The 25849-nt window shown below is 44.1% G+C and overlaps 1 protein-coding gene across 1 annotated transcript in view; it reads left to right on the top strand.

Moving 5' to 3' along the window:
• Positions 1–25849, top strand: part of NSF (N-ethylmaleimide sensitive factor, vesicle fusing ATPase) — a 657569-nt gene that overhangs the window by 590504 nt on the left and 41216 nt on the right. The window contains exons 18-19 of the mRNA XM_078645103.1: positions 11601–11735; positions 13114–13227. Coding sequence (XP_078501229.1) covers positions 11601–11735; positions 13114–13227 — 249 coding nt within the window. The remainder of the gene's footprint in view (positions 1–11600; positions 11736–13113; positions 13228–25849) is intronic.

The following is a 25849-nucleotide window of genomic DNA, read 5'->3' as shown; positions in this document are numbered from 1 at the left end:
ATGACTCTAGTCCCCCGATCTGCATAACTGTGTTGATATATCTGTCATAACGCCTTGCTGTGGCGGGTGTGAAGGCTTGCTCGATTAGTACCGAGAGTTCCGTTCCACTAGTTCCCACAAATGTTCTGAAAAGGGCGTCATTCTCTGATGGGCGTCTGGCGCTAATCTCCTGAACCTGTCTATCTGGGAACGAGTGAGCGCATCTGCCAGTGAGGTCTGGATGCCTTCAACATGCCGTGCCCTAATTTCAAGGTTCCCATCAAGCTGTAACCTAACCATATGCTCCAAGAGCCTTAGTATATCTGGGCAGGTGGTCGTGCCCCTGTTTATAGCCTGCACCACACCCTGATTATCGGACCATAGCGTGATTTTTATATCTTGCATCCTCCTTTGCCACACAGTCAGGGCTACAACTATGGGGAATAGTTCGAGGAAGGTGATATTGGAAGGGACCTCCAGGTAATGCCATCTTCTGGGCCACTGCCCTGCGCACTACTCTTGACCCAGTATAGCTCTGAAGCTGTGGCTGCTGGCCACATCGTAAATAGGGATATTTGCTTGGAAGTGACCCAACCCTCTCGCCAATTGAAGAGTCCATTGAATTGGGTCCAAAATGAATTTCACATAGCCAGGTCCCTCTTTACTCCTGCCCCGAGCCTGATGTGGTGGTGTTTCTCTCTTTCACCTGCTGTTAACCTCGTTAAGCGCCTTGCAAACACCTGTCCTGCTGGGATGGCTCCTGCAGGGAAGTTCAGTTTGCCACTCAAACGCTGCAGTTCACTGAGGATTGCCTCCACTCTACTGTACATCGCCCTTATCTCTCTCTCAATTCACTGACTTTATCCTCTGGCAGCCTGGTTGTGCCCACAACAGAATCAAGCTCAATGCTCAGGAACATCAGGGTTGTGGCTGTGCCCACCCTTTTTTTCTGACAAGAGACCGCCTAAGTCCTCAGCTAATTAAGTGTGTTCCTGCATTCCTCCATCCCCGCCTATCCCACAAACAAGAAATCATCTAGATAACCCAATTTTCCCACTCGTAGGTGCCACTTGTGTAGGGCCCTTACCAGAAATGTACTGAAATGCTCGAAATATGAGCAGGCTATGGAACAACCCATCGGCATGGCTTTGTAAAGTTATGTCTGCCAATTGTATTGGAAGCCCAGTAAGTGGTAACTCTCAGGATGAACTGGGAGGAGACAAGTGGACGTAATGTCCGCTTTTTCCATGAAGAGTTCCATACCTTTTGCCTTCACTAGCTTTATAGTATCCTCAATAGTGGAGTACCCCACTGAGCATACTTCGGAGCTGGTCCTATAGTTGACCGATGCACCCTCTGGGAATGACAGGTGAATGAGCCTGTACTGCCCGATGCCAGGTGATCGCCTCCACATGAAAACCAGGGTGCCTCGTAAAGCCATAAATCAGCAGCGCAGTGGGGGAACTTTCCGACTGTGCCACATGCCATGACCCTGAAAGAGTATAACCAATTGTTGAAGTTTCTTTCCTTCCTCACTCTCTTTCTTTCCCGCGTGTCTTCCTCCTTTTTATCAAATTGGGTTAAGTCTAAGCCCTCTATTTGTACTTCTAATAGCATGATAATGTTGATAAATTCCTTCCTCCAGATTCTTTCCTTAATTGCCAAGTGAATAAGGCTTGTTTACCCTGTCGCCATAGTTGCCATGGAGGGCTGACCTAGTGAGGGTCTAGTATATGCTTCCGGCGCTTGTCCTGAGGATGCTGTCTGTGCTCCTTGTTGCATCTGCACTGCCCCATGCTACTATGGGTGATGTCGAACAGCCTCTATATGCCCCTCTGTATCCATCCCAGTGGTGGGTGCCCCCCCCCCCTTCGTCGAGGAAGCTTGTTCTTCTGCTGCAGCTTTGCAGCTGAAAAGTATTGGGGCAAAAGATTTTAAGCATTCATGAACAATTGCGCTTATATTGTAATTGCATTTATTTAGCGCTTACTACCCTTGATGAGGCGTTGAAGCCCTTTTCGACAAGTAGCACGCTACTCCGGAACCTAAAAAGGATTAGTGGTGAATTGGTACAGGGAAACATGAAATTAATTTGAGCGGTGGACGTGGGAGTCTGTTTTGTGGGTTGAAATGGATAGTAGTGGGATAGAAGAAGGAGGAGTTTGCATTCATATAGTGCTTGGTACCTCTGATGAGGCGTTAAATCGCTTTTCGGCGAGTAGCACGCTACTCCAGAACCCAAACAGGATTAGTGGTGAAATAGTATAGGGAAGTATGAAATTAATTTGAACAGTGGACAGGCGAGTCTGTTAGTTGGATTCGAAAGAATAGTGGAAAGATCGAAGAGGGAAGGGTTTAGAAAATGTTTATTTTGAGATCTTAGGCAGCAGGAGGAGGTTTGGGATGAGTAGAGGGGAGGAAGAAAGCACCAGGGAAGGGTTTAGAAAGGATTGTTTATGAGATCTGAATAGTTAGAGGTTTGAGATGATGCAAGGAGGGAATAGTCTAGAAAGGTTTATTTTGGGGGGCATAGTAGTCTTTAAAAAAAAAACCTTAGAAATTCACTGAAAAAACCAAAGGTTACAGGGATGTTGTAGTTAGGAAATAGAATTTTAAAAAACCTTAGACATTCACTGAAAAACCAAAGGTTACAGAGACTTTATAGTTAGGCTCAGGTTTCAATTGTGCAAAATCAGAGAAATGCAGCAGTTATTAATTAGCTGAGGAAACTATAGCTCGTGCTCCTGCAATGCACTACTTATGTACTCACATATAACATCACTCATGACCTGGTTAGTGACATCACTCATGACATCTCAAATACCCTCACCTATGACATCACTCACAGAATCTCTGATGCACCCACTCACACCCCAATATAACCCAGCCTGTAGTGTGGGTGCCCAGGGGGGAGCTGCCTGAAGGCCACCGCAGTCCAGCTGGCTCCCAGCCACCTGTTGGAGCCAGCATTGCTTTTTACACACGGGGAGATGCTGACATGCAGCTCCCTGTGTGTAAAAAGCAAAGTTTGCTCTGCTTTGAGCAAGCGAGAGCAAGATGCTCTTGCTTGCTCTAAGTGAAGCACACGGTTTGTTATGGCCCGGCGGGAGCGGTACACCCAGCATAGCAAACTGCAATGTCCCGGGGAGTGGGCACGCTGGGACATTGCTGGAGCCAGCCCTAGGGGTGGTGGTCCCTTGGGCTCCTGATGGGGGGAGGCACGTGGCCACCCTCCTTTGTTCACATTTGCCCCGGGAAGTGGTGGTCCATGGGGCTCCGAAGGAGGCAGTAGTGCGTCCCCTCTTTTTTAAGTTAAAGTATATGCCCTGGGGAGTTAGCGGTACCCGTGGCAGCTAGTGGAGGCCCTAGGGCCTTTCCCTCATTACTTAAAATAGGAAAGTGTGCTCCGGAAAGGTGGCGGTCCCTGGGATGGGGAGGTTCTGCAAGACCCCCCTTAATATTGAAATTAGTCCTGGGGAGCTGGTGGTCTCCCGAGCAGTTGGGGTCCACAAGCCCCCGCCATATTGTTTTAATTAGCCCTGGGGAGGTATTGGTCCCCAGGGGAGGGTCCGTGAGGCTCCCCCCACATAGTTGTAAATAGACCTGTGGAAGTGGCAGCCCACGAGGCTGCGGGTGGGTCCAGAGGGCCTGTCCGGGGAGGTGAAGCTCACCCCCTCCTAAAGTTAACATATGCCACTGGGACCTGGCCCACTGGGTTATTTTAAAGCAAGTGCGAGAAGCCAGCGATTGCTTTTTTCCCGGTGGATTTGCAGCTAAAATTACCACCGGTGGGGTCCCTCAGGGACCCTCCTCCCACCATATCTGGGAGGTCAGAGTATTCCTACCCGGCCCCCTTATCTTTAAAATAAAAAATAAAAAACTTTTTATATGGGACTCTGCTTCAAGCTGAGTTCCAAGATGACTGCCATCACTTCCTGGTTGAAGTGTTGGCAGCCAATCAAATTTTAGCAGGATTTGTGAGTCCACTGCAAGCACTCGCGTCCCCAGATATCTATATTTTTTAAACACAGATAATCTCAAAAACTATTGAACGGACTTGCACCAAATCACAAAAAGCATGCTTTCTGGACCAACATCTAGCTTTCTGCCAAATTTGGTGTAATTTTCTTCAGCAGTTTGGGCTGTAGTCATGTTCAAAAAATGAAAAATTCCCATAGACTTAAAATAGGGAAAACGTGTTTTGGGACCCCCGTTTTTTCTCTGCCCCCTCGATGGATCACCCCAAAACTTTCAGCACAGCAGCTGAACCAAAAAGGGGAAGTTTTGTGAAAATGTTCATGGAGATTCGTCAAGCGGCGCCAAAGTTATTGGCAAAACAAATACGCTTTTCCTATGGAAACTTTGGTCCTTACTATAACTAAAAAAATAAATATATAATTTCATAGATATATTTCACCCCCCAATAGTGAAGCAATTGTATATGAATAGTTATGATAAACAATTACCTATGTGTGCAGTGACCTATATACATGTTAAACGTAGAAAAATATAACCATAAATAATATGTACATTTGTTAAGCAGAACTAATGCAAATCTATATATTATAAATAAGATTATTATACACATTTTATATGTGTAGGTACACATATAAAATACAAATGACTGCTTATATTCACAGAGATATTTTGTATATTTAAATTTGAGTATGGCGTTTATGCGGGGAAGAGCCAGCACTTGATCTTCTGAAGATAAGGTAGTTATCCATGGATCTTATGTTTGGGAGGTAAAGATTTCCATAGTATGGCTGCTTGGACTGAGAATTATGCGCCACCTATGTTTTTTCTTGTATGGGGAGATTTTGAGGCGAGGTGCGAATCTAGAGCAGCGGTTCCATTGTTGAATGTATTTGGTGATTCTATCCCTGATGTAGAGCGGCCCTGTTCCATGTATTGCTTTGTGTTTAATGCAAAGCAGCTTGAATGTGGATCTTCGCAACTGGTAACCAATGTAGAACCTTCAAGGCAGGGGAAATGTGGGCTTGTGGTTTTATATGTGAGAGTAATCTAGCAGCAGAGTTCTGAATCAGTTTTAGTCTTTTCAAAGTTGTTACAGGTAGTACGTGGTATAGACTATAGGCATAATTTAGTTTTGACAGAACAAGAGAGATAGTAGCCTGGGCCTTTTTTATCGGAAATCCCAAGTGGAGTAAAATGTGTCTCAGAGTTTTAATAGTAATGAAGCTAGATCTTGCTAGTTTGTCCACTTGGGTGTTCATTGATAGCTTGGAGTCCATGGTACTTCAGGGGTTTCTTACTTCCTTCGATACTTTAGGTGGTGTTCCCAGATCGTTTGGCCAGGCGGCGAGTGGGTCATAATTTTTCCAATCGCCACATGTTATTTCCATTTTGGAAGCATTCAATTTGAGATTGCTTCATGTCATCCACTGATCAACGGTTCTGAAGCAAATGAAAATTTGGCCGTTTCCAATGTCTTTGGGGCTTTCCAGATTAAGTAGTATGTGTGTGTCATCTGCATAATTATAGCATGTGAGGTGAAACTGATTGATCATTGCCAGTCATGACTTCATGTAGGTTTTGAAAAGCATGGGTGAGAAGAGCCTTGAGGGACCCCTGCTTTTGTGAAGTACTGTTTGGATGAAAAAGGTGGGGTATGGATGAAATAAGTTCTGCTTTGAAGGTCGGATGTGATCCACACGAGAGCAGTCCCCTATATGCTAGCTTCGCAGAGTCTTTGTAGGAGAGTCATGGTCAACCATGTCCAAGGCGGCTGAGAGGTCCAAGAGAAGTAGTGCAGCAACCCCGTCTTGGTCAACTGTATTCTTAAGATCTGAAAGAAACAGTTCGTTATAGATTCCTTACCTTAGAATTACCTCCAGGCGTCAGACTGGATCCTGAAAGTTTTTTCGTCCGCAGTACCCCTGCGCATCGAAAGGTGGCGTCAGTCGGTTCCGCGGAGTGGTCGCTGGGATGACGTTGCGGCAGCTACTTAGATGCCGCCCTCACGTACTGACATCAGTTCTTTCTTTTTCCGCGCCAGCAAGCGCTGATCCGGAGAGAGTGGTAACTCCAGTCACTTTTTGACTGACTTTTTTGCGACTTTTGTCGACTTTGTTTTTGAGTCTTAGATTCCCGGTGTACAAGGGATGCCCGGCTTCAAGGCAAGCGGTTCCCATTACCGACTGATGTCGGTGACTGATCCGCATCGCGTGTGCCTCTACTGCCTGGAGCACGATCACGACCCTATGTCGTGCTCCGGCTGGCAAACTATGGCCTGAAGTCTTTGTGGGAGCGGTCCCGAATGCTCCTCGAGGCCCGGCAGTCAGATTTGTGCCGCTCAAGGTCCGGTCGTATGAGAGGTCGAGGGACTGATCACGGAGTCATCTTCACTCCTCTTCTAAGTTTTCGCACTCTGGTCAGGTAAGTCGAAGAAGAAGTCGAAGAAGCATCGTCGCTCTTCGACTACCCCTCGTCCGTCGGCCGACGCGATGAAGGGTACATGTGGTGCCCCTCCCGTGGGTTCGCGTGCAGAGCCTTCAGGGTCGACTCCGGCCTTCCCAGGACCGGGAAGCGACCCCAGCCCAGCTTTGGCAATTTTACGAAGCGATGCACGCTATCTTTGGGCAGCCCAAATCTGCTGGCACGCCTTCATACCTCTCGGTTATTTCATCCTTTGTTAGGCTTCCTGATCAGCCTTCTCTTTTCAAGTCCCCTGTTGTAAATATATTCCTTAAGGGCATTACTCATCTCTTTCCTCCTGTTCCCTTCGTAATGCCTTAGTGGGACTTGAACTTGGTTCTTGCCTATTTGATGTGCGCTCCGTTTAAGCCGCTACACAACTGTCCTCTTAGGCTTTTAACCTTGAAACTGCTTTTCTGCTGGCCATCACCTCTGCACTCGGGGTGAGTGAGCTACAAGCTCTTTCTTCCAAGTCTCCCTTTCTGGTTATTCATCCAGACAAGGTCGTTATCAGAACTAGACCTTCCTTTCTCCCCAAGGTGGTCACTTCATTTCATATTGGCCAAACCATCACTTTGCCCACCTTTCTGCCTCCCCATCCTTCAAAAGAGGAAGAGAGGCTCCACCGTCTGGATCCAAAATGTGTTCTTTCCTTCTACTTGGATTGCACCAAACAATACCGGGTTGGCGCTAAGAAAGGTCGGGCGGTACACAAACAGACCATCTCCAGGTGGGTCGTTCTGTGCATCAAAGCCTGCTATTCTTTGGGAAAGAAGGAGCCTCGAGTAGGGCTGCGTGTCCATTCCACCAGGGCGACGGCAGCTACCACTTCTTTGGGACGAGGAGTGCCCCTAAATTACATCTGTCAGGCGGCTACATGGGCATCTCTGCACACTTTTACCAAACCCTACTGCCTGGACAGTCAAGTCCGAAGAGACCGCTTCTTTGGCCGTTCTGTTCGCCAGGACTTTCTGGTGTGAACTTGGTTTGCAGACCCACCTCCGGGGGTTGGTATTGCTGGGGTATCTATTCTAAGGTAAGAAATCTATAACTAACTAAGTTACTTTACCTTCGGTAACGATATATCTGTAAGAAACATAGGTTAGTTGTAGATTCCTTACCGCTCCACCCATCCTCCTTGGTCTGCAAACTGATTTCAAGTGTTAAGAACGACTTCCTTAAAGGGCCCTAGTTTTTTGCACCAGTGGTCAGTGTCTTGCATGACTCTGCGCTACAAGCTTGGAAATTTATGTACAGAACTGATGTCAGCGTGCGAGGGCGGTGTCTAAGTAGCTTCTGTGACATCATCCCGGCGAACACGACGCCGATGGCGAACGCAGATCCAACCGACACCATCTTTCGACGCGCAGGGGTACTGCTGACAAAAATACGTTCCCAATCCAGTCTGACACCTGGGGGTAATTCTAAGGTAAGGAATCTATAACTAACCTATGTTTCTTACATATATATTGTTACCGAAGGTAAGTAATTTGTTTGTCATCCTAGATGGCAATGAAAGCAGATTCCGTGCCTCTTCTTAGAGGGCATCCTGTTTGGAAGTCTAAAAGTATGGAATTATTTGTACTGAATTGTGACATCTGGGCAAATGTTGTGCTTTCTACCAGTTTGCCCAGGAAAAGTTCCATTTTGTAATTGGTCTTTAGTTGTCAGGGTTAAGCTGGTCTAGGTTTATTTTCTTTAGTAATGGGCATATGTATGATTTTTTTAGGTCTTCTAGAAATATTCCTGTAGTTAAGAAGTTAAGAAATTGTTGATGATTCTTCTTACTGGTGTGTTAGCAGAGGTAGAAGAATTGTCTTGAAATGTTGTGGTGGACACATGTCAGAATGGTTGCCGTCAAGCAGGTCCATAAATTCATTGTGTGATATTTGTTGGAAGGAATGCAGATGCTGGGTTAGTTTACTCTTAGAGGGTTGGTTCGGAAAAGGGTTGGTGCTGGTGTTTTTTCTTTGTTTTAAATAGGATTCCAACATGTCTGCTTTGGTCGTGTAATGATTTGCCAGTTTGTCTGTGAATTCTTGAGTAATGGGATGTGGTCCTTCTAGTCAATATGGTTTATGAAATTCGGTGAACATTTTATAGAATTCTTTATTAGCACATTTACCATTTTTAATTCTGTGTGAATAGTATCTTTTCTTGGCATTTTTGATTACTGACTTGTATAACCTGTTAAGTTTCTGTAAGTAAAGTTTGTCTTGATTGGTGTTTGTTTTGAGCCCAGCGCCATACCGCTTTCTAATTTGCTGTTTTATCTCTTTTAGCTCTGTATTTCTCCAAGGTGCTTGTTCTATTTTGTTCTTTTGTGTTCTGAGTGGTATTAGGATATCAAAAGCTTGCTGTACCACTCATAAGGTTCTTGAAGGGAATTTATTGTGTCTAGATCTATATTGGCTGTTAGTTGTGTTTGTAAGTGTTCAAAATTGAGTTTTTTACACAATCGATCAGTGGATGCATGTACAGTTGTTTTAGGTGTGTTGCTTTGTGTTTTATGTTGGAAAGCAAATGGTGGTCTGACCATGTGACTGGAGTAATCGTTTGAAAGGGAACTATTTCTGAATTTGCAAAAATGACATCTTGGATGTGTCCAGCGATGTGTGTGGATTTGTGGACAATCTGATCTGATGTAGGTGCAGTGCGTCTAGGCCAGTGATTATTGTTTTCGGATGTGGCATATTGGGTTTGTCAAACCACATTTTTTGGTGATCTAGAATGCATAGGTTGGAGTGTAGTTTGAAACTCTGTCTAGAAGTGCTCCTGGGAATGTTGCATTGCTAGGTAGAGGTCTGTAAAGGAGTAGAAAGTTACAGGAGGAAGATGGTGTAGGGTTGCATCTGGTGAAGAGGGCTTCACAACCTTGTATGGAGATGTCATCAGCTTTAGTGATATTTAGTGTTTACTTGTACACAACAGCTAGGCTGCCTCCACTTTTAATTATACAAAGTGATAGTTTGATAGCCTAGAGGAACGGCTTCATGCAACACTAGAGTCATGTCATCTCCCAACCATGATTTCGTTATGAAGAGTATGTCAGGTTGTGTGTCACTGAGAAGGTTGTAGATGTGATGCTTGTTTTTGGATAGTGATCAAGCGTTTATTAGTAGGCAGTTTAGAGAATATCTTATAGTGATGGTGTAACTTTGTTATGTTGAAGAGCGAGCAGTGTTTTGTGGACTTGTAGTAGGTTTGTCCGTAGTGCTGGTATTAGCTGTATGAGGATAGCAATAGTGCAGTTGTTCTGTATGGTATTCCTGGTCCAGCAGGCTAACAAGGCATTTTGATGGGTCTGCATGTGAAGGTGGTGGGGATGGTGTTCGAGTGTGAGGTTCTAATTGTCCAGTGCATGAGAGGTGGTTAAAAGAGAGTTACTGTATATGTGTAAGGTATGGGGTAGAGAGAATGCTTGCAGTAGAGTTGCTTAAGGGTATGTATTGTTTGTGTAATTAGTAGGGTCAGAGTAGGTGTATAGTTCCAGTTTGTGACGAAAAGTATTATGAGATAGTGTATGTGTGAGATTTTGTTGTGCTGGTGTCTGTGTTATATTTTCTTTTTGAGGAGTAGTGAGAGGAGATGATGATGTATTTGTTTTCTGAAAGTATTTGTATGTGAATTATTGTTGGCGAGTGAAAGCTGCAAGGTAAAGGGGTGGTTGATGTGTTTTGGAAGAGTGTATGTGGTGTGTGATAGGAGAAGAGTTGGGAGAATTTGTGTTAGATTTGATTGTTGGAAGAGTGTGGTGGAGTGTAGGGGTTGTGTTTTTTTGGTATAAAGAGAAGGAGGGTGTTTCTGGATGAAAAGATTACATGTTGAGTATAGGTTTCATGGTGACAGAAAGGGGTTTGTTAGGAGTAATTAGAGGGTAGTGCTGGTGCTTTGTATGAGCTAGGAGTATGTGCCTGGATAGGATATAAACATACTTTGACGAGCGGCACTATGCCTGGGCTGTCATCTGTGTCAGTGAGACTGTGTGGTCTTTGGGGATGTATGAACAGGTGTGTATTAATGGGATACGTGAGTATGGGTGACAGGGAGCCGGTATCGTATGTACTTGTTACACAGGACATACCTTTCACCAAATGTGACCCCTTACATATAGAACACAAACGTACAACCATTTTTTTTAAATGGGAAAAATAAAAATATTGCAGCAAAGAAATCATACTTTGGAACATTCTCTGCTCTTTAAACTTCTCCCACTTAAAATAATAGCTTTATTTTTAGATATAAATGTGGCATCTTGCCTACCAGCCACTAGGAGCAAGATGCCTGCTGTGTGGAAATGTATACCTTTAAAATGGGAGAAAATTAAACTGATGAGTTAACTTCATGTTTCTATGGATTCCATTGAATTCATAATTAAAATGTTCTCTCGTTTCCAAGTGTTACATTTACAAACAACAGACATCTTGCTCCCAGTGGCCTGTAGAAATAGTGCAATATTTATAACAGAAAAATACAGCCATTTGTTTAAATGGGAGGAATTTAAAGTGAAGAAACATGCTTCATAAAACATTAAGACATAATTGGCTTTTTAAAAGTGGAGCAAAACATTGACATAATATTTCATGGAAATCTTTTTTATCACTTTAAATTTCTCCTGTTAAAAATGAATGACTGTACTCTTCAGTTATAAAAGGCACAGTGTGTACTGGCCACTGGGAGTAAGATGCCTAATGTTTGTCAATGCAATGCTTTAAAGTGGGAGAAAATTTAAATAAAGAGTTAAGTTAATCATTAGGGTAAATTTTCATTTTCATTTTCTCCCATTTTAAAGCATTCAGAAAACTCATTTTGTTCTCACTTTAATATTGAGTTGACAACGAGGACATTTAAGAGTTAAATATCTCAGTGCTTTAGTTCTTCACCTCTCTGACCCAGCCTGGGTCAACCATCTGACTGAGCACTGCCCATTATCAGGCCCTGCTTTCTGCAGCCTAATGAAAATAATGTTGAATGCACACAACCTTCCCTTAGCTTTAAAAGGAAAATGTGACCATGTGTTTATTTAAAAATGAATTCAGGCCTGTGAGCTACTCTGAAACTGTTTGCAAGCTACTGGTAGCTGGCGTTCGACTGGTTGGAGAATCTGGTTTAGAGACCAAAATGTGTAACTCGAGCACTGATGACTTTTACAGTCTCCCTTATTATTCTCTTGCTTTCCTCAGAGTCGCAAGCTGCTGATTATTGGGACCACCAGCCGCAAGGATGTCCTGCAAGAGATGGAAATGCTGGATGCGTTCAGCACCACCATCACTGTGCAAAACATCTCCACTGGCGAGCAACTCATGGAGGCATTGGAGGTGAGTCAACCTTTAAGAGAATGTCTCAGCAAAGATCTATCAGAGGCTACAGCCAAATGGAAACCATACGCAATACAGTGTAATATGAGTCCTCCTTCCTCTAAAGTCCCTGATAACCCTGCATTAGTCTGGAAAGGTCACTTAGGCAGGAAGTGGCCTGAAAGGCAGGCAAAGTACAGGCCAGAAAGAGAAAACTGTAGCACTTGGGATGTAGTGTAAATAAGGGGCACTGGACAGTGCCCAGGAGAGCAGGACACTTGTTGTATGAAGTGTACTAGAGTGGGATCACTCACAGAAGGGCGAGTGCTTGAAGAAAAGAGTTGCATTTCCAAAACGAGAGATGGGTATGTGTTCTAACCAAGCATGTGGTTAACTACACACAGTAATGGTAAGCAAATCAAGGTGGAGGCACTGCACTGCCAGTGAGGTGCATGTGTCCCACAGTCCGGCCCAGACATCAGGGTGGGGCACGTGCTTGAGGAGTCTAGGCTACAGTGCTTTGATGTGCATGTGAGAGCAATAATCACAGTGAGAAAGTCGGGTACATCTCTGCCTTAGGAGGAGGGATGTGACACATATGTGCCGCAGAGATACCACATGGACACTGTGTTGGCCAGGGGGAGGCTGAATGTACACCGCAAAGTTATGTAGTGGTAAGGGCGGGGGAGGCTGTATGTACTCAGTAACATTAAATAGGGGTTAGAGTGGGATTTAATAGTTCCCAGAAGTTGCCAGTGGAGAAACTGCACTGTTTAGAGGCATGGGAAGGCTGTGCAAATGGCACCTGTGATGGAATACAGCGCTGCCTAGATTCTGTTGGGTGAGAGACAGTTCACTAGGGGCTGGATACAGTACTGTTCAAGGGTGTGTGCAGGACACAGCACTGCGTGGAAAGTGGAAGCTGGGGTGTGGTCATTTGTAACACCACAAGGAGTGGGGTGCGAATGTGGGCTACATCACTCACCAGGACTATAGAATGAAATACATCTGGATCTCCTGATATTGCTCGGATATTCTGCTGTGCAGCTAATTATTTCAGAAGTACATTCTAAAGCATCCCTTATGTTGTGTCATTTTACACCTCAACATTGACACCTAATCGATTTCTGGTTTTAAGATAGCATTTAAAAATAAAGAAAAATACTTTTTCATTTTGAAAGTGTGTATACTCAAACAATAATGAAGTGGTAATATTGCACAGTTTTGTTGACATGCAGCACTAAAATATTTTTATCCGACCAGTGTATTTCCCACAGGCTGCTGCTTAGAATGCCAGGGTGAGCAGGGTTAAACACTTCCTATAGGCTAGTGCCCCCGGTGTATTGGCTGTAGGTGTCTGACTTTGTACTGATTATTAACTGCTTCCCTTGCATCGCAGCTCCTGGGTAACTTCAAGGACAACGAGCGTGCTGTGATCGCCCAGCATGTCAAAGGCGCCAAGGTTAACATCGGGATCAAGAAGCTGCTGATGCTCATCGAGATGTCCCTGCAGGTGAGAAGTCAAAGTCCTGGTCCGTTATCGAGGCGTTCAGGCCAATGCTGGCCCCTGCTGGGCGCCCTTCCTGGGAACTGCGGTGTCTATCCATTGACTTGTAGATAATATAGGTGATGCACTTTAGAGTGGCCATTCTTTGGGGCTTAGGGCATCACCACAGCAGTCGGATGGCATACATTCTCTGCTCATTTTATGTTTCCAGCATAAAGGTTTACTGTTGGCTGAGGGCCGGTACAAATCCTGCTTCTCACTGGAAATAATTTGGGTTTCTCTCCATTCCACCGTTCTCATGGTCTTCTTGAACGGATGCAACCTCTCCCGGTGCCATTCGTTTCTTGGTGTAGCGGGAAGGATGCAGCTTCTGCCTGTTCTACCATTCTCCTACTTTATACGGAATAAGTTATCAGAGGTACATTTCTGGGTCACGTTACCCTGGTATCCAGTGCAAAATGTGTGTATTTTGTAAGTAATCATAGAAAGTGAAGTCCATGTATGTATTTAGCAGTTCTATAGAGCACTAAATGTCACCTAGGCTCTACAGCACCTAATAGAAAAGGAAAAGCATGACATTGAAAGGAGATGATAGCATGCAAGAGTCCTGGCAGGTCCATCGGCTTAATCTAGACCTGTCAATATCCGGCCATTCCCATTAAGATGAAGGACCAATAGAACTTATTTTGAAATGTTTGGTTGTCAGGAGTTTTCTCACCTGATGGTTATAGAATCCATCCGGAGTTGTGGGTTGAGGCACTTCCTTCAGAGTCCTGAAAGCCTAATGACCTTCCCTCACATTGTAGTTTCTCTCTCTTGCTGCAGGCATTTTATTAAACATAAGTAAAATCACAATAGGCAAACCATGTGTTCAGTCTTAGAATCTGACATAACAAGTAACTTCTGTCAGAACCAGGACCACGGCGCAAGCAGTGGTTACAAGGCCACAAGCCTGGGGTTGTGGTCTTTTACTACTGATATCCCAGAGCCTGATCAACGATGGCACGGAAAACTACGTGCCAGGTACACCCTTTCTACACTTGACTCTCATGTTGCGAAGACAAGCAGTCAAGGACTTCTCAAAGAGGTAGTTTGTGGGCTAGAGACAGAGAACTAGAACAGTTATGCAATAGAAACAATAAATACTGGCTTGAATAGTGCTTTTATTGGTATCCATACTTTTGTTACACACCAAAACGCAATACTACACAAACTATGGACAACAAGCACAGGGTTCTAATATGGGTGCTGCAGGATTATATTCACATTGAATATGCTTACGCAAGATTATGGAAAAGATGTGAGCTCACAATGGCATGTGTGGTTCTATAACCTGTAGGGCAGGTCAGTTCTGTACCACTACTAAAATGTTCTCTGGGCCTCAGTCTATAAAGAAGCACTTTTTTGGGTTTTGGTTGTGGATGCGTTTGCACTGGCAAGGCAGCAGCACAGGCCCAAGTGGTCCCACCCACCAAACTAGAAGGAGCGCTCCCCCAGCGTTGGCGGTCAGAGGCCTTCCAACCGCGCTGTCAGTTCCCTGAAGGGTCAGCTCAAGTCATCCTTCACCTGATGGTTGGTTGCAAGTTGTGGCCATTTTGATGGTCATGCTCTCAAGCTGACCTGTCAGCTGTGGAGGCATACAAAGCTTGGTTTGAAAAATTATGGGAAGGCATGAGACCCCCTCCCTCAGGTTGGCACCAATTACACTCCCTTGATTCATTCTGCTCTACTGGGCTCTTCTACGCCTCATCACAGCAGCTAGGTTTCTCCTCAGGCAGTCATCTCTCTTAAGCGTAAGGCTTTTCTTCTGCTCTCACAGCAGGCATGCGCCAGGCTCCAAGGCACCATGCAGACCCACAGCTTTTCCAGGCCGATCCTGGTACTGGAAACAAGTGGAATCGTTTAGGTCCCACTCTGTACAGTCATTTTAAGGACGGGAATGTTGCTGCCACTGTCTGTGTTGTGCAACTGGTTTGAAGCATTTCCCTTTCAAAAGTACATTCTCCTTCTGCAGAGGAGGCAGTCTTTGTTGTAGGTGTTAGCTCTCCATAAGTTAGTGACTAGTTTCTCTCCAAACTGGAGCAACCAAAACATAAGTCTGATTAAGTGTGAAGACTCTCCACCTGGCTGCTACCAAACTTCTGGAGTAACACTCTGGGGAGAGTCAAATGGGCAGGCCCTGCCTAGAAGAGTCCATCTGCACAACAAAGATGATCCCCCCTTATCTAACCAACAAACACTATCAGCCAGTTCCCATGAAGGGATGATAAGTAGACCCTTGCTAATGAATGGTTACTGCTGCCCTGTCTCCATCCTCCCACACTTCAGTGTCCGAGGCTTGTCCCTTCTTCTCTGGAATGTGAGCCACACACTATTACTGTCTTGGGAGGCTGTACCAAAAGACCCAGTGTTCGGTGTTGCAGGTGCATCCAAAATGCACCCCTTAAGGCTCTGCAACCATAAAGTCAAAACAACCCTACATACAAACACACAGGGGTGTCAGCGCAGGGCCTGGGCCTTACATTAAATTTGAATTTTACTCTGGGGGTCATGGGGTGGCAGTAGGCATCATACTCTTACCTAAACAGCAAACTGTCTGTTTAGTATTCTTTTTTTCAGTTTAACCTGTTTAGTATTCTCAATCAGAAAAACAGAATGCTGCCACCTCTGTGTAATGTAAATGTTCCAGGTCATGGACAATAGTCCCATTTCGACAAAAGAGTGCAACTGGAACACCCATCCACACCTCAAAGCCTAGCCCTGTGTGTCATGGTCAGATTCAAGGCCTTGGTCTATCAGTGTACATGCAGATATTTTTGTGTGGGCTGGGTCAAGATTATCAGGATACCAGATAACCCATATGTAGGGTCACTCAGGGCAGTGGAGCACACCTGTACTACCATGCATGGAGTATCCCCATAACTTTGGATTCTTAATTTCTCATCACCATCATTTCTGAGCCATAAATTCAGATCTGTAAAAAATGTGGATCCCAAAATTTCCAGATAAGGTATATGTACTCAAATTACTTAAACTGGACGTTTCAGGGGGAGTTAATTGAATAATATAAAATTATGTTTGTTATTAATAATTATACATGTAATATACCAAGAATAAAACAAATTATATTGGTGAAATAATTGTATAGGCACTTCAGTCAATTCATATTCACAGATCCAAAAAAAGTAGTTTGAAATTATGGGGCTTAAACTTGTAAAATACAATCCCAAACCGAGGTTATTCCCACTCCAACAAGTGCATTTGTATTGAAGTAATGAAATATGTTACAATAAATGTGCCTGAAACAATGTAAATATGAGTGAAACGGCATATAAAATGTATAGAAAAACCAAGCTGATACAGTAAGGCAGACATGCAGAACAAACTAATAAATCCAATCGGCAAATCAGTTATTATTAACTGAACATAGATCATATCTCCTCATGTTTTCCAAATTCTTCCTTGTTCGACACTGCATTACCTCATACTTGAATAACAATACTCCATTAATAAGACTAATCTTCAACTATCAAAAGCTTCCTTGATTTCCAGACTTTCAGGATCTGCTTCTTTGCTTTCACCAAAACACAGAGCAACCTTATTCTTTACGGAATTTCAGGGTCAAGTTATCAATTATATAATTTAATATTACAATAACTATTGATAGAGGATTAGATTGTCGATTTATCAGACTCAACTTATTAGAAACAACTTTCCTAGAAATGTAACTCACGCATTTCTATAATAGGAAATAGAGTAATTAATATTCAATACATCCTCAGCATGTGTCTTTATTAGTCAGTGCTAGCTTAGCCATTTACACCAACGTACGTCCAATCTGTACAACATAGCACAATCATTTAGATTAGTCTCAAGTTGAGATAAATGACACTATTAACTCGTGACTTAGATGTCCAATCTCGCCTTTTACCGTTTAGAATCTCAAAAGGTTTATCATCCATTTGTCTCTGATCTGTAACATCTATACTGGAACCACTATATGTGGTAGATAAGAAATTATCGCAGATCACCTAATACAAACTTGAGGCATTTCGATTACCACGATAACCATTTCAGGTAACGCGATTCGCCAGGAAATCAACTTCAGATAGTTTTACTTTTCTTTATTGTGAATATTTATCTATATTTGAGATATTAAAAAAATAATGCATTATAAGACCAGATTGTTTTTTTGGAAATCCCTCCATTAATCCAACTTTTCCAACTACATTTTCTATCTCCTGTTACCCGATAAGGATGATTCGTTTCGCACCTAGTAGTTTAGTTGTAGATCTTCACACGTTTTTGCCACACTTCGGGAGAATGTGATGTTGTGGGAAAAACGTGTTTTATAATCACTTTACCTTCCAGCAGAAAAAAATGTGAGGGTGTTATAATTTCAGACCCTTCATCCCCTCCATACTTTTTTCTGTTCTACTTGATCCGCTGGCAGACAAGGAACTCAGGTTTCTGGATGTAGAATAGTGGCAGTCCTGATCTTGTAGGTCTTTGGGCCCTTTGCCCCAGTGTCTTTGTGCATTATGCACAGCTTTTGGAATACACGCCAGAATTGTACTCTTATATGTTGGCCAAGATTACCCTACTTTTGCTCAAGCTGTACCTGTTGTTTCATACATAGACAACTTGTTTCATTACCCTTGTTCACTGTCCATTCACGAAACACAAAATACCGATGTTACAATCTGCACTGCTGCCATGGAGGTGAGATGTCATTAGGTTGAGCATTCAAGACCTTTTAAAAGTTCTTATGTTGGGTTAAAGACATCCCCCAGCATTTGATTTGTTTGCGTCCGTGTGCTTCAAAAATTATTTCTTGCCAGTGGTCAGCCCTGCCTCCTTGTCCCTCCTTTCTCTCTTCCGTTCCTCTCATGCAGCAGGGACTAAGTACTGTCTGACTCCACTATCGTTCCTTATCTGTTCTCTGGGGGACTCTTTTCTTTCTTGGTTTTCTGCTCTGTTAATGTTTGTCTGTGTTCAGCTTCAGTGCCCTAGCTTCTTACATTTAAATATAGCATTCTTCCTCCCACCCCTCTTAACACCACAGTTGTTTTAGTGCTGCTTTCCCTGCCTCCCACTTGGTTGCTTGTTAATAATTGTCAACATTATCTATTAGAATTATCTATCAGCACTGCTAGCATTTCACCAGCACTGTACTGGTTTCGTTTTATTGTGTATTTCCTGTTTTTTTGAATGCCAACAATTTGAGGCCATGCTCTGATATTGTGGAAATGCATGCTGATCTATACTGAGAATATAGTTGTAATCCCACCTCCGGTGTAACTTTGTTCTTTTGGAAAAAGAGTTCTAAAGCGGTCTTGTTGACACACATATACATATATTTTACAAGTTTACGAGCTTTTATTGTGAAAGCTGAACTCAAGCAAGATGCAACATATGTAGGGCTTCATTGCTGTGATTGTAAAAGGTGCATCACATGTGAATACATTTTATAAACATCATCGGTAACCAGTTCTGTTATAAGAAGAATCTATGGAATAAAACAGTCTTACCTGTCAATCAGCATGCATTATATATGTGATTCAGTGCCAACGCCAAAGCTGTAAAAAACATAATGTAGGCCAGACAGTTAACAACCTTACATGAATCAGGCATTATTAATAGGTAATAATAATAAGAAAACCGACAAGCCCGTAGCCAATCATTTTAACTTTGTGAACCATTTGCTATCAGATCAGAAGATTTTTCCTGTGGAATGTATTACAGGAAGAACTAGTAGACTCCAGAGTAAACTTCTGGATGTACTGTTTAAAATTATTACATCCAGGTGGACTGAGCGTCACTGACCACACCACCTGACTACTGCTTTCTGGAAAGGATCTCAGGACTTCACTGATTCCATATTCCAAATGGAATTTTCACTCATGATGCTTTTTGAAAATCCAGCAGGGCCAGCTATGTGGCTACTGAGCAAGTAATCTTGAACTATTGTTCTGCCTGAGGACGGCAGAAGCCGAAACATTGCAATAGAAATATAATGGCGCATGCCATAACTTATTGATGAACGTTTCAGTGGGTCTGCCCAGATGGGCCATGTACAGAACGGAGTTTCTTGCTGCCTTATTTTTTTGTCCTCCATGGCACTGCAGACTGCAACCCCAGAGTCTAGTCTGGCTGCTACGCAGACTCTTCTGTTTTTACACTGGTGGATCAAAAGTGAACCTTTGCCTTCAAAGACCCTTAAGAAGTGTGCCTGGGAAGGTGAGATATAACTGTCATATTTCAGTACTCTGCTGCATAATCAAACTAAACCCACACCTCTTCCCACAGAGACACCTGGTGAGCTGTCCAATGCGCTCATCGGATGGTTATATTTGAATTGAGCTTACTGTTTAAAGCTAAGGCGATGTAAGGCTTGTGGAAGTCGAGGTGTTTAGGGCTCCAATTCAGTTTCACAGCAAATAGCAACAGCTCACCTTCATAGTTTGATATGCGACAGTGTGTCATATGTATGCACTGATGATGTAGCATCTGCTAAACTTGTATTAATATGCAATGCCAGCTAACCGTTCTGCTATGCATATTTATGCAAAAAACACAGTTGATGGACAGAATGTAGAACAATGTCATACATTCACCCCAGTACAAGGATGTGGGCCTAAATCCATCGTTTTTTTGCACTCCACACCACCCTGGGTTAGACACTGGCTATATGCAAATCAGCTCTGACCCTGTGCCTCATGGGAACAGTCCAGTCCGAACTACCAAGCCATGTCTTTCCCAGACCGGAATCAAGCATCCAAGGACCGGTTTCTGGCTATCAGCCTTCATCAGCCTGAATAGCTTGACTCCAGTGGTCTGGAGAGCCTGGGACTCACGTCTGAGCATACCCAGCCCACTCAGGGGTGAAAATTGCAAAAAACACAGTTGATGGACAGAATGTAGAACAATGTCATACATTCACCCCAGTACAAGGATCTGGGCCTAAATCCATCGTTTTTTGCACTCCACACCACCCTGGGTTAGACACTGGCTATATGCAAATCAGCTCTGACCCTGTGCCTCATGGGAACAGTCCAGTCCGAACTACCAAGCCATGTCTTTCCCAGACCGGAATCAAGCATCCAAGGACCGGTTTCTGGCTATCAGCCTTCATCAGCCTGTTCCCATGAGGCACAGGGTCAGAGCTGATTTGCATATAGCCAGTGTCTAACCCAGGGTGGTGTGGAGTGCAAAAAAACGATGGATTTAGGCCCAGATCCTTGTACTGGGGTGAATGTATGACATTGTTCTACATTCTGTCCATCAACTGTGTTTTTTGCAAATGCATATTTATGCGGCACGCGTTCCGCCTTTGGTAAGGCCTTGCAGTGCTGCTCATCTCTTCTTTTTGGTGTGAAACACAGCCAATCTTTCTTTGGACTTGTAGCAGCAGCTCACCATTCTCAGTTATATATATTTGTTCAGCTCTACAGGAATTTGTCAATTGTGATATGTACTCTATGCTTGTGGAGATAAAATTATGTAGCAGGAGCTAACCTCTGCTGTGTAGAGCGTGGCACCACCGCCTCCACAAGTGCATCATGTCACTGTTAATAGGTACAACACCAACAGTTTAAACAGAAGCTCAACCAACATCTCACATGCAGCGAAAGCACATTCTGCACATTTGGGGTGGCTGCAAACAGATGCTCAGGGTGGTGTTGCTGTTCTTCATACATGAGCACCGAATCCTAAGTCTACAACCTGTAGGTGGCTGCACACACAGGCATACAAAGGGGCAGGATTCTTCACAAAAACACTAAAGGCCCAGTCTACACCCTAGAGTTCGCTACAATCAGGCGAAAGACCGATTGGATCCTATTGGTGCACTATCTCATTAATGGCTTTCAGGGTCTTCTTTTGACTGTACGTATGAGTCCTAATCTGAAGTTACCAGATATATTATACGCACTTGTAAATTGTATGATTTAAAATTAATGTTTTTGCATATAACCACACATACAGGCCCATATACCTGTCGCTGATGAGCTGTGAAGCTGTGTGGCAAAACATGAGCTTACTCTTAAAGTAATGCATGTATGCATCAGTAAACAGTCAATCATACCTATCAAGCAGTGAAAAGCAAACTAAACGGTTTGATAGGCTATGCATAGCTGTTACTGTTTATATTTGAAACTTATAAAGTTCTCAGTGATGTAGTATCATGTAAAACAAAAGTATACCTTGGACTTCCTGATATTCCTGAGCAAAAAAATCTTTTTTGATGACATTGAATTGAGTTTATTAATCCAAAGTAGACATTTTGCTTTTCACGATGAACATCTGTATTTTTAGAAGGAACTGTTAGGCTGATGTTTTAAATAAAATGAACAACATTTCAGAATTGTGTGCAGGGATGATGTTGGAGGGATAATTCATGCATCCTTAGGCAGACGTCCTGTTAATTTTGCTTGACTGATGGCACTGACACCAGTGGCTGTTGTTTAAAGACTTGTGTGAAGGCATTTCATCACAGTATTGAAAAATGTTACCCTGGTATCACTTCTGCTGTCTGGGGCCTGGGCATGTAAGGCTAGTGTAATCCATCTGCTCTCTGATAATGGAAGCTCTGTATAATTCGAATTGAGCAGCAGTACTGTTGTATGAGCATGTAGGGTTTGCCCAATGCAGCTGTATGACCCAGCAATTCAACTCTGTCTCCTCCTCCTGCTTCAACACCCTCTGCATGCTCCGCAAGATCTACAGATGGATCCCGACCGAAACCAGAAGGACGGTCACCCAGGCCCTCAGCAGCAGGCTAGACTACGGCAACGCCCTCTACGCCGGAACCACGGGCAAACTCCAGAAAAGACTCCAACACATGCAATAATCCTCCGCACGCCTCGTCCTCGGAATCCCAAGCCACAGCCACATCACCACCCACCTGAGAGACCTGCACGACTCCCAGTCAACAAGAGGATCACCTTCGGGCTCCTCTCCCAGGCTCACAAAGCAATCCACAACGCCGGTCCAACATACCTCAATTCGCTCTGCTGACCTCGCTTCCGCCACCGTCCCACGCATCCGCCGAACGACCACCGGCGGCAGATAATTTTCCCACCTCGCCGCCAAGACATGGATCACCCTCCCACCCACCTGCAAAAGGACCTGCTTACCTTCAGGAGACTTCTCAAGACCTGGCTGTTCGACCAGTAGCTGCTTCTTCCCCCACCCCCCTCTAGCGCCTTGAGACCCTCATGGATGAGTAGCGTGCTCTACAAATGTTTGATTATGTAAGTGATTTTTCTACGCTGCCCCTTCCAAACAGATAACATAAAAATATTCCTTTTAACTGACTATAATACATTCAGCACCTTAGGGAAATAGTGTTGAAAAGTCTGTTCTTTTGTCATCATTTTTCATGTGGATGGTGAGCCCCCATAACACTTGGGGAGCGTAAGGCGTGTCTGGCACACCTCAAAATTATTGGAATATTTTATTCGATTTCCTTCAGTAGCTCTGGATTTTTAGCACGTTTCTTTAAAAAAAATGTGCTGCAAACCTCAACCTATTGTTTGTTTTTCTTCCAAATTGTATTGTGGGGGCGTGGGGTAATGTGTAAGAAGAGGGTTCTCCCCAACCCTCTCTACCTATGAATCCTTCAAAAAAATCAGGTTTGCCCTATTCTGTTCTTGGCTGTTGTTTACTCTCACCCCTTAAAAACGTCACTAGCCGTCACTTCTTGCTACTAGCACTGAAGGGGGTTTCCAGCGCCCACGGTGGTAGTGGGTGGCCCTAGCAGTAACGGATTATGGGCCTTAACGCTTGTTTTTGGTGAATCTATCCAGTTCTCGTCTTGAACTGTATGTTGCCCTTTCACAGCTGGCGTCCACACTGCCTCTTCACGTTTGAAGGCCCTGTCCAGGGGCTCTAGGTGAACCAGCTCTCACCGCAGGTCCACTCCACGAGAGAGTTCAGCGGAGCGCATGCGGGCACCTCCCTCCGCTCTGCACCGCTCTGTTAAAACTTGCACGGCATGCAGGATCTGCTCCGACTGGATGTCCCCTCGGGGAATAAAGGCATTTATTTTTTGCATTATATTTTCCTCTCGGTCTCTCGGCTTTTAATTCCATAGCTACAGGCGAGCCAGTAAAGCTTTGCTCGCGCATGACACTTCTCTGATAGGCACAGACCTGCAGGGACTACGTTCCGGGAGCTGGAGCCAGTTCCTTGTATTTAATGTCTTGTGTCACGTATGACCCCGGATATTTGTAAACTCTCCGCTCCGAAGTGCTAGGCTTTGTCCGCTTCCGGTGACGATATCCGTTCACAACTCTCGTCCTTTCTTCCCTCCGCCTTCACTGCAGGTCAACGAACTGTTCCAAAGCAGGGGAAGATCTGAAGTGTTGCCTCCTCCAGTCAACCCCTTTCCTTTTGTAACCCCGGCGCACTCCTCGCACCACTGACGTTGATATCAGGAAGGAGTACTGTTGTGTCTTTGTATTTTTTGACACTGTTGTTTCTGAAGGTGTTAAGGTTTGTATGCAAGCAAGCACGTTTTGCGCTGTACACGGGGTGTTATATCTTTGGATCTATTGTATCCTATCATTGTATTTTGTTTCACCAAATGCCAAGTCACCTTGATTAGCCCTGGCCACCAACTTCACTCTCTAGGAGCACATTGTCAAAAAAAACTAAAGACTTGTACTAGCTCACTCTCTCTTAAGACAAGGAAACCATTTATTGCAGAAAGTGCCTTCAGAACAGCTGTTCAGGCACTCATACTCTTGCATGGAGATGGAGGTAATGCCCTGCTCCATGGCCTACTAAAGCTCACACTGGCACCTCTTAAGGGCATTCGACACACTGCAGCAAGTCTCATCCAGCGCCTTAAGCAATGTGATCCCATCACCCCAATCCTGAAGGAACTTGATTGGCTCCACTTGCCAGCCTGCTCCATCTTCAAAACGACCTGTATCATTTACAAATCCATCACGACCAGCACCCCGGCTTACCTTGCAGACAAGCTCACCATTTCAGGTGGTTCTCAGCACACCCACAGGCATGGCCACATCAGACGCAGGCCTTTACAGTCTATGTACCCAGGATCTTGAACATTGTCTCCTTATCCATCAGGACTGCCACAGCGCTGCTCCAGTTTAGGAAAGAGCTGAAGACTCACCTCTTTAAAGAACACTACATTACAGTACATTAACCATCTACAACCCATCTAACTCTCAGCACTTATTCAATAGTTGATTTTATGCATGCCTTTTACCATGTTCAGTGTTTTGCTGCCTTTCGGCTTGGTTCATACATACATATAAACATTTGTCTGCTGTCTACTCAAAGCTGCTTCATGGTTGTATCCATGGTTTCTACGACGGTCTAGAAGGGTCCAGAGACCATTCAGTTTAGGTTGGTACCAAGTACATGGAAGATAGTCTACAGATAGAGAAGACTGTGATGAAAAGCATCAACAAATGTTTCCAGAGCACTGGGAATTCCTTAAACTGTATTTTTCAGGGTTTGGTAGCCAATCTGTAATTTTATAGAATGCCACCTTTGTGCAAATCAGTAGTTTTGCCCCAAACTAATAGGCCACAACCTACCCGTCAAGGTAAAAAGCAACTGAAGAGGCTCCCCTGTCTTCGTAGATATTTGTAAGTTTGGGGTTGTGGTTCTGAGGGATCATTGATGTATGTTTTATGAGTGATGGCTTGGAGTTCTGTTGTTAAATGCATTTGTGTGTTTGTGTCTGCGCGGTTGTTTTGAAGGATTTATATTTTTGTGTTTCTGCTTGTGTTCGTTTCTAGTTTCTTGCTTGTATGCTTTAGTGGAAGCTCAGCAATTCTGTTATTTTCACGTGTGCATGCTATGCTATGCTATTGTTTGTTTTATATCAAAACATTTTTGTAATACTCTGAAGCTGGTTTCGTGTATTTTAGTTAGTGGTTTGTGATGCAAGTCAGGTGAATATGTCATGTCTGTACGTGTTGGCTTCATGCTGCAGGTGCTGGTTTTAAATGATCTGTGTGGTGTCTAGATTGTTTCTTCTGTATGCGTGTCCTCCGTGCCTAGTAATCTTTGTGCAATGTGTTGTGATGGTGTGTGGTATGTGTTTGTGGTTGAGGTGAGGATTTGATTTGCCTTGTGGTGTTGGCGGTCATGGTTTTTTTAGAGTGCGAGTGTCTCTTTGATGTTTTAGATGCGATTCTGTCAGCGTTTGTTATGCTGATGAGCTGGTTTGAGATTAAAAGGCCAGAGGGAAGAACGTTAGAGTGAAGCTTGCAGTCCTCTTTCTGCATTAACCGTAAACGTGCTGAAGCAGAGGGAGAGGGAGGAGGGCCGCGGTGTGATAGGAGAAGCAGCAGAGTGGAAAAGAAAGCGGGAAACCAGGCTGAAGGAAGAAGGAGGGAGCAAGGGAATAGAGCGGGAAGAGGGCACGGATGATATGCAAAAATAAAGGTGAACAGGGGGCTAAGAAGGCCAGTGGGCCACGTATACTGAGATACATTGAACAGTGAGTGGTAAAGGGGACAGAGGTGGCAAAGGGGACAGAGGTGGCAAAAGGCACGCATGATGAAATGGGATAGGTGGTACCATGTACAAAAGTGCGTGTGAAAAGGTTGCTTAAAAAAAATCACAAACTCGTCTAGAGTGGTTA

Source organism: Lissotriton helveticus, chromosome 5_1 (genome assembly GCF_964261635.1).
Source record: "Lissotriton helveticus chromosome 5_1, aLisHel1.1, whole genome shotgun sequence".
Classification (NCBI taxonomy): Eukaryota; Metazoa; Chordata; class Amphibia; order Caudata; family Salamandridae; genus Lissotriton; species Lissotriton helveticus.
Note: the sequence above shows the minus strand (reverse complement) of the source record. Positions and strands in the feature narration are given on the sequence as shown.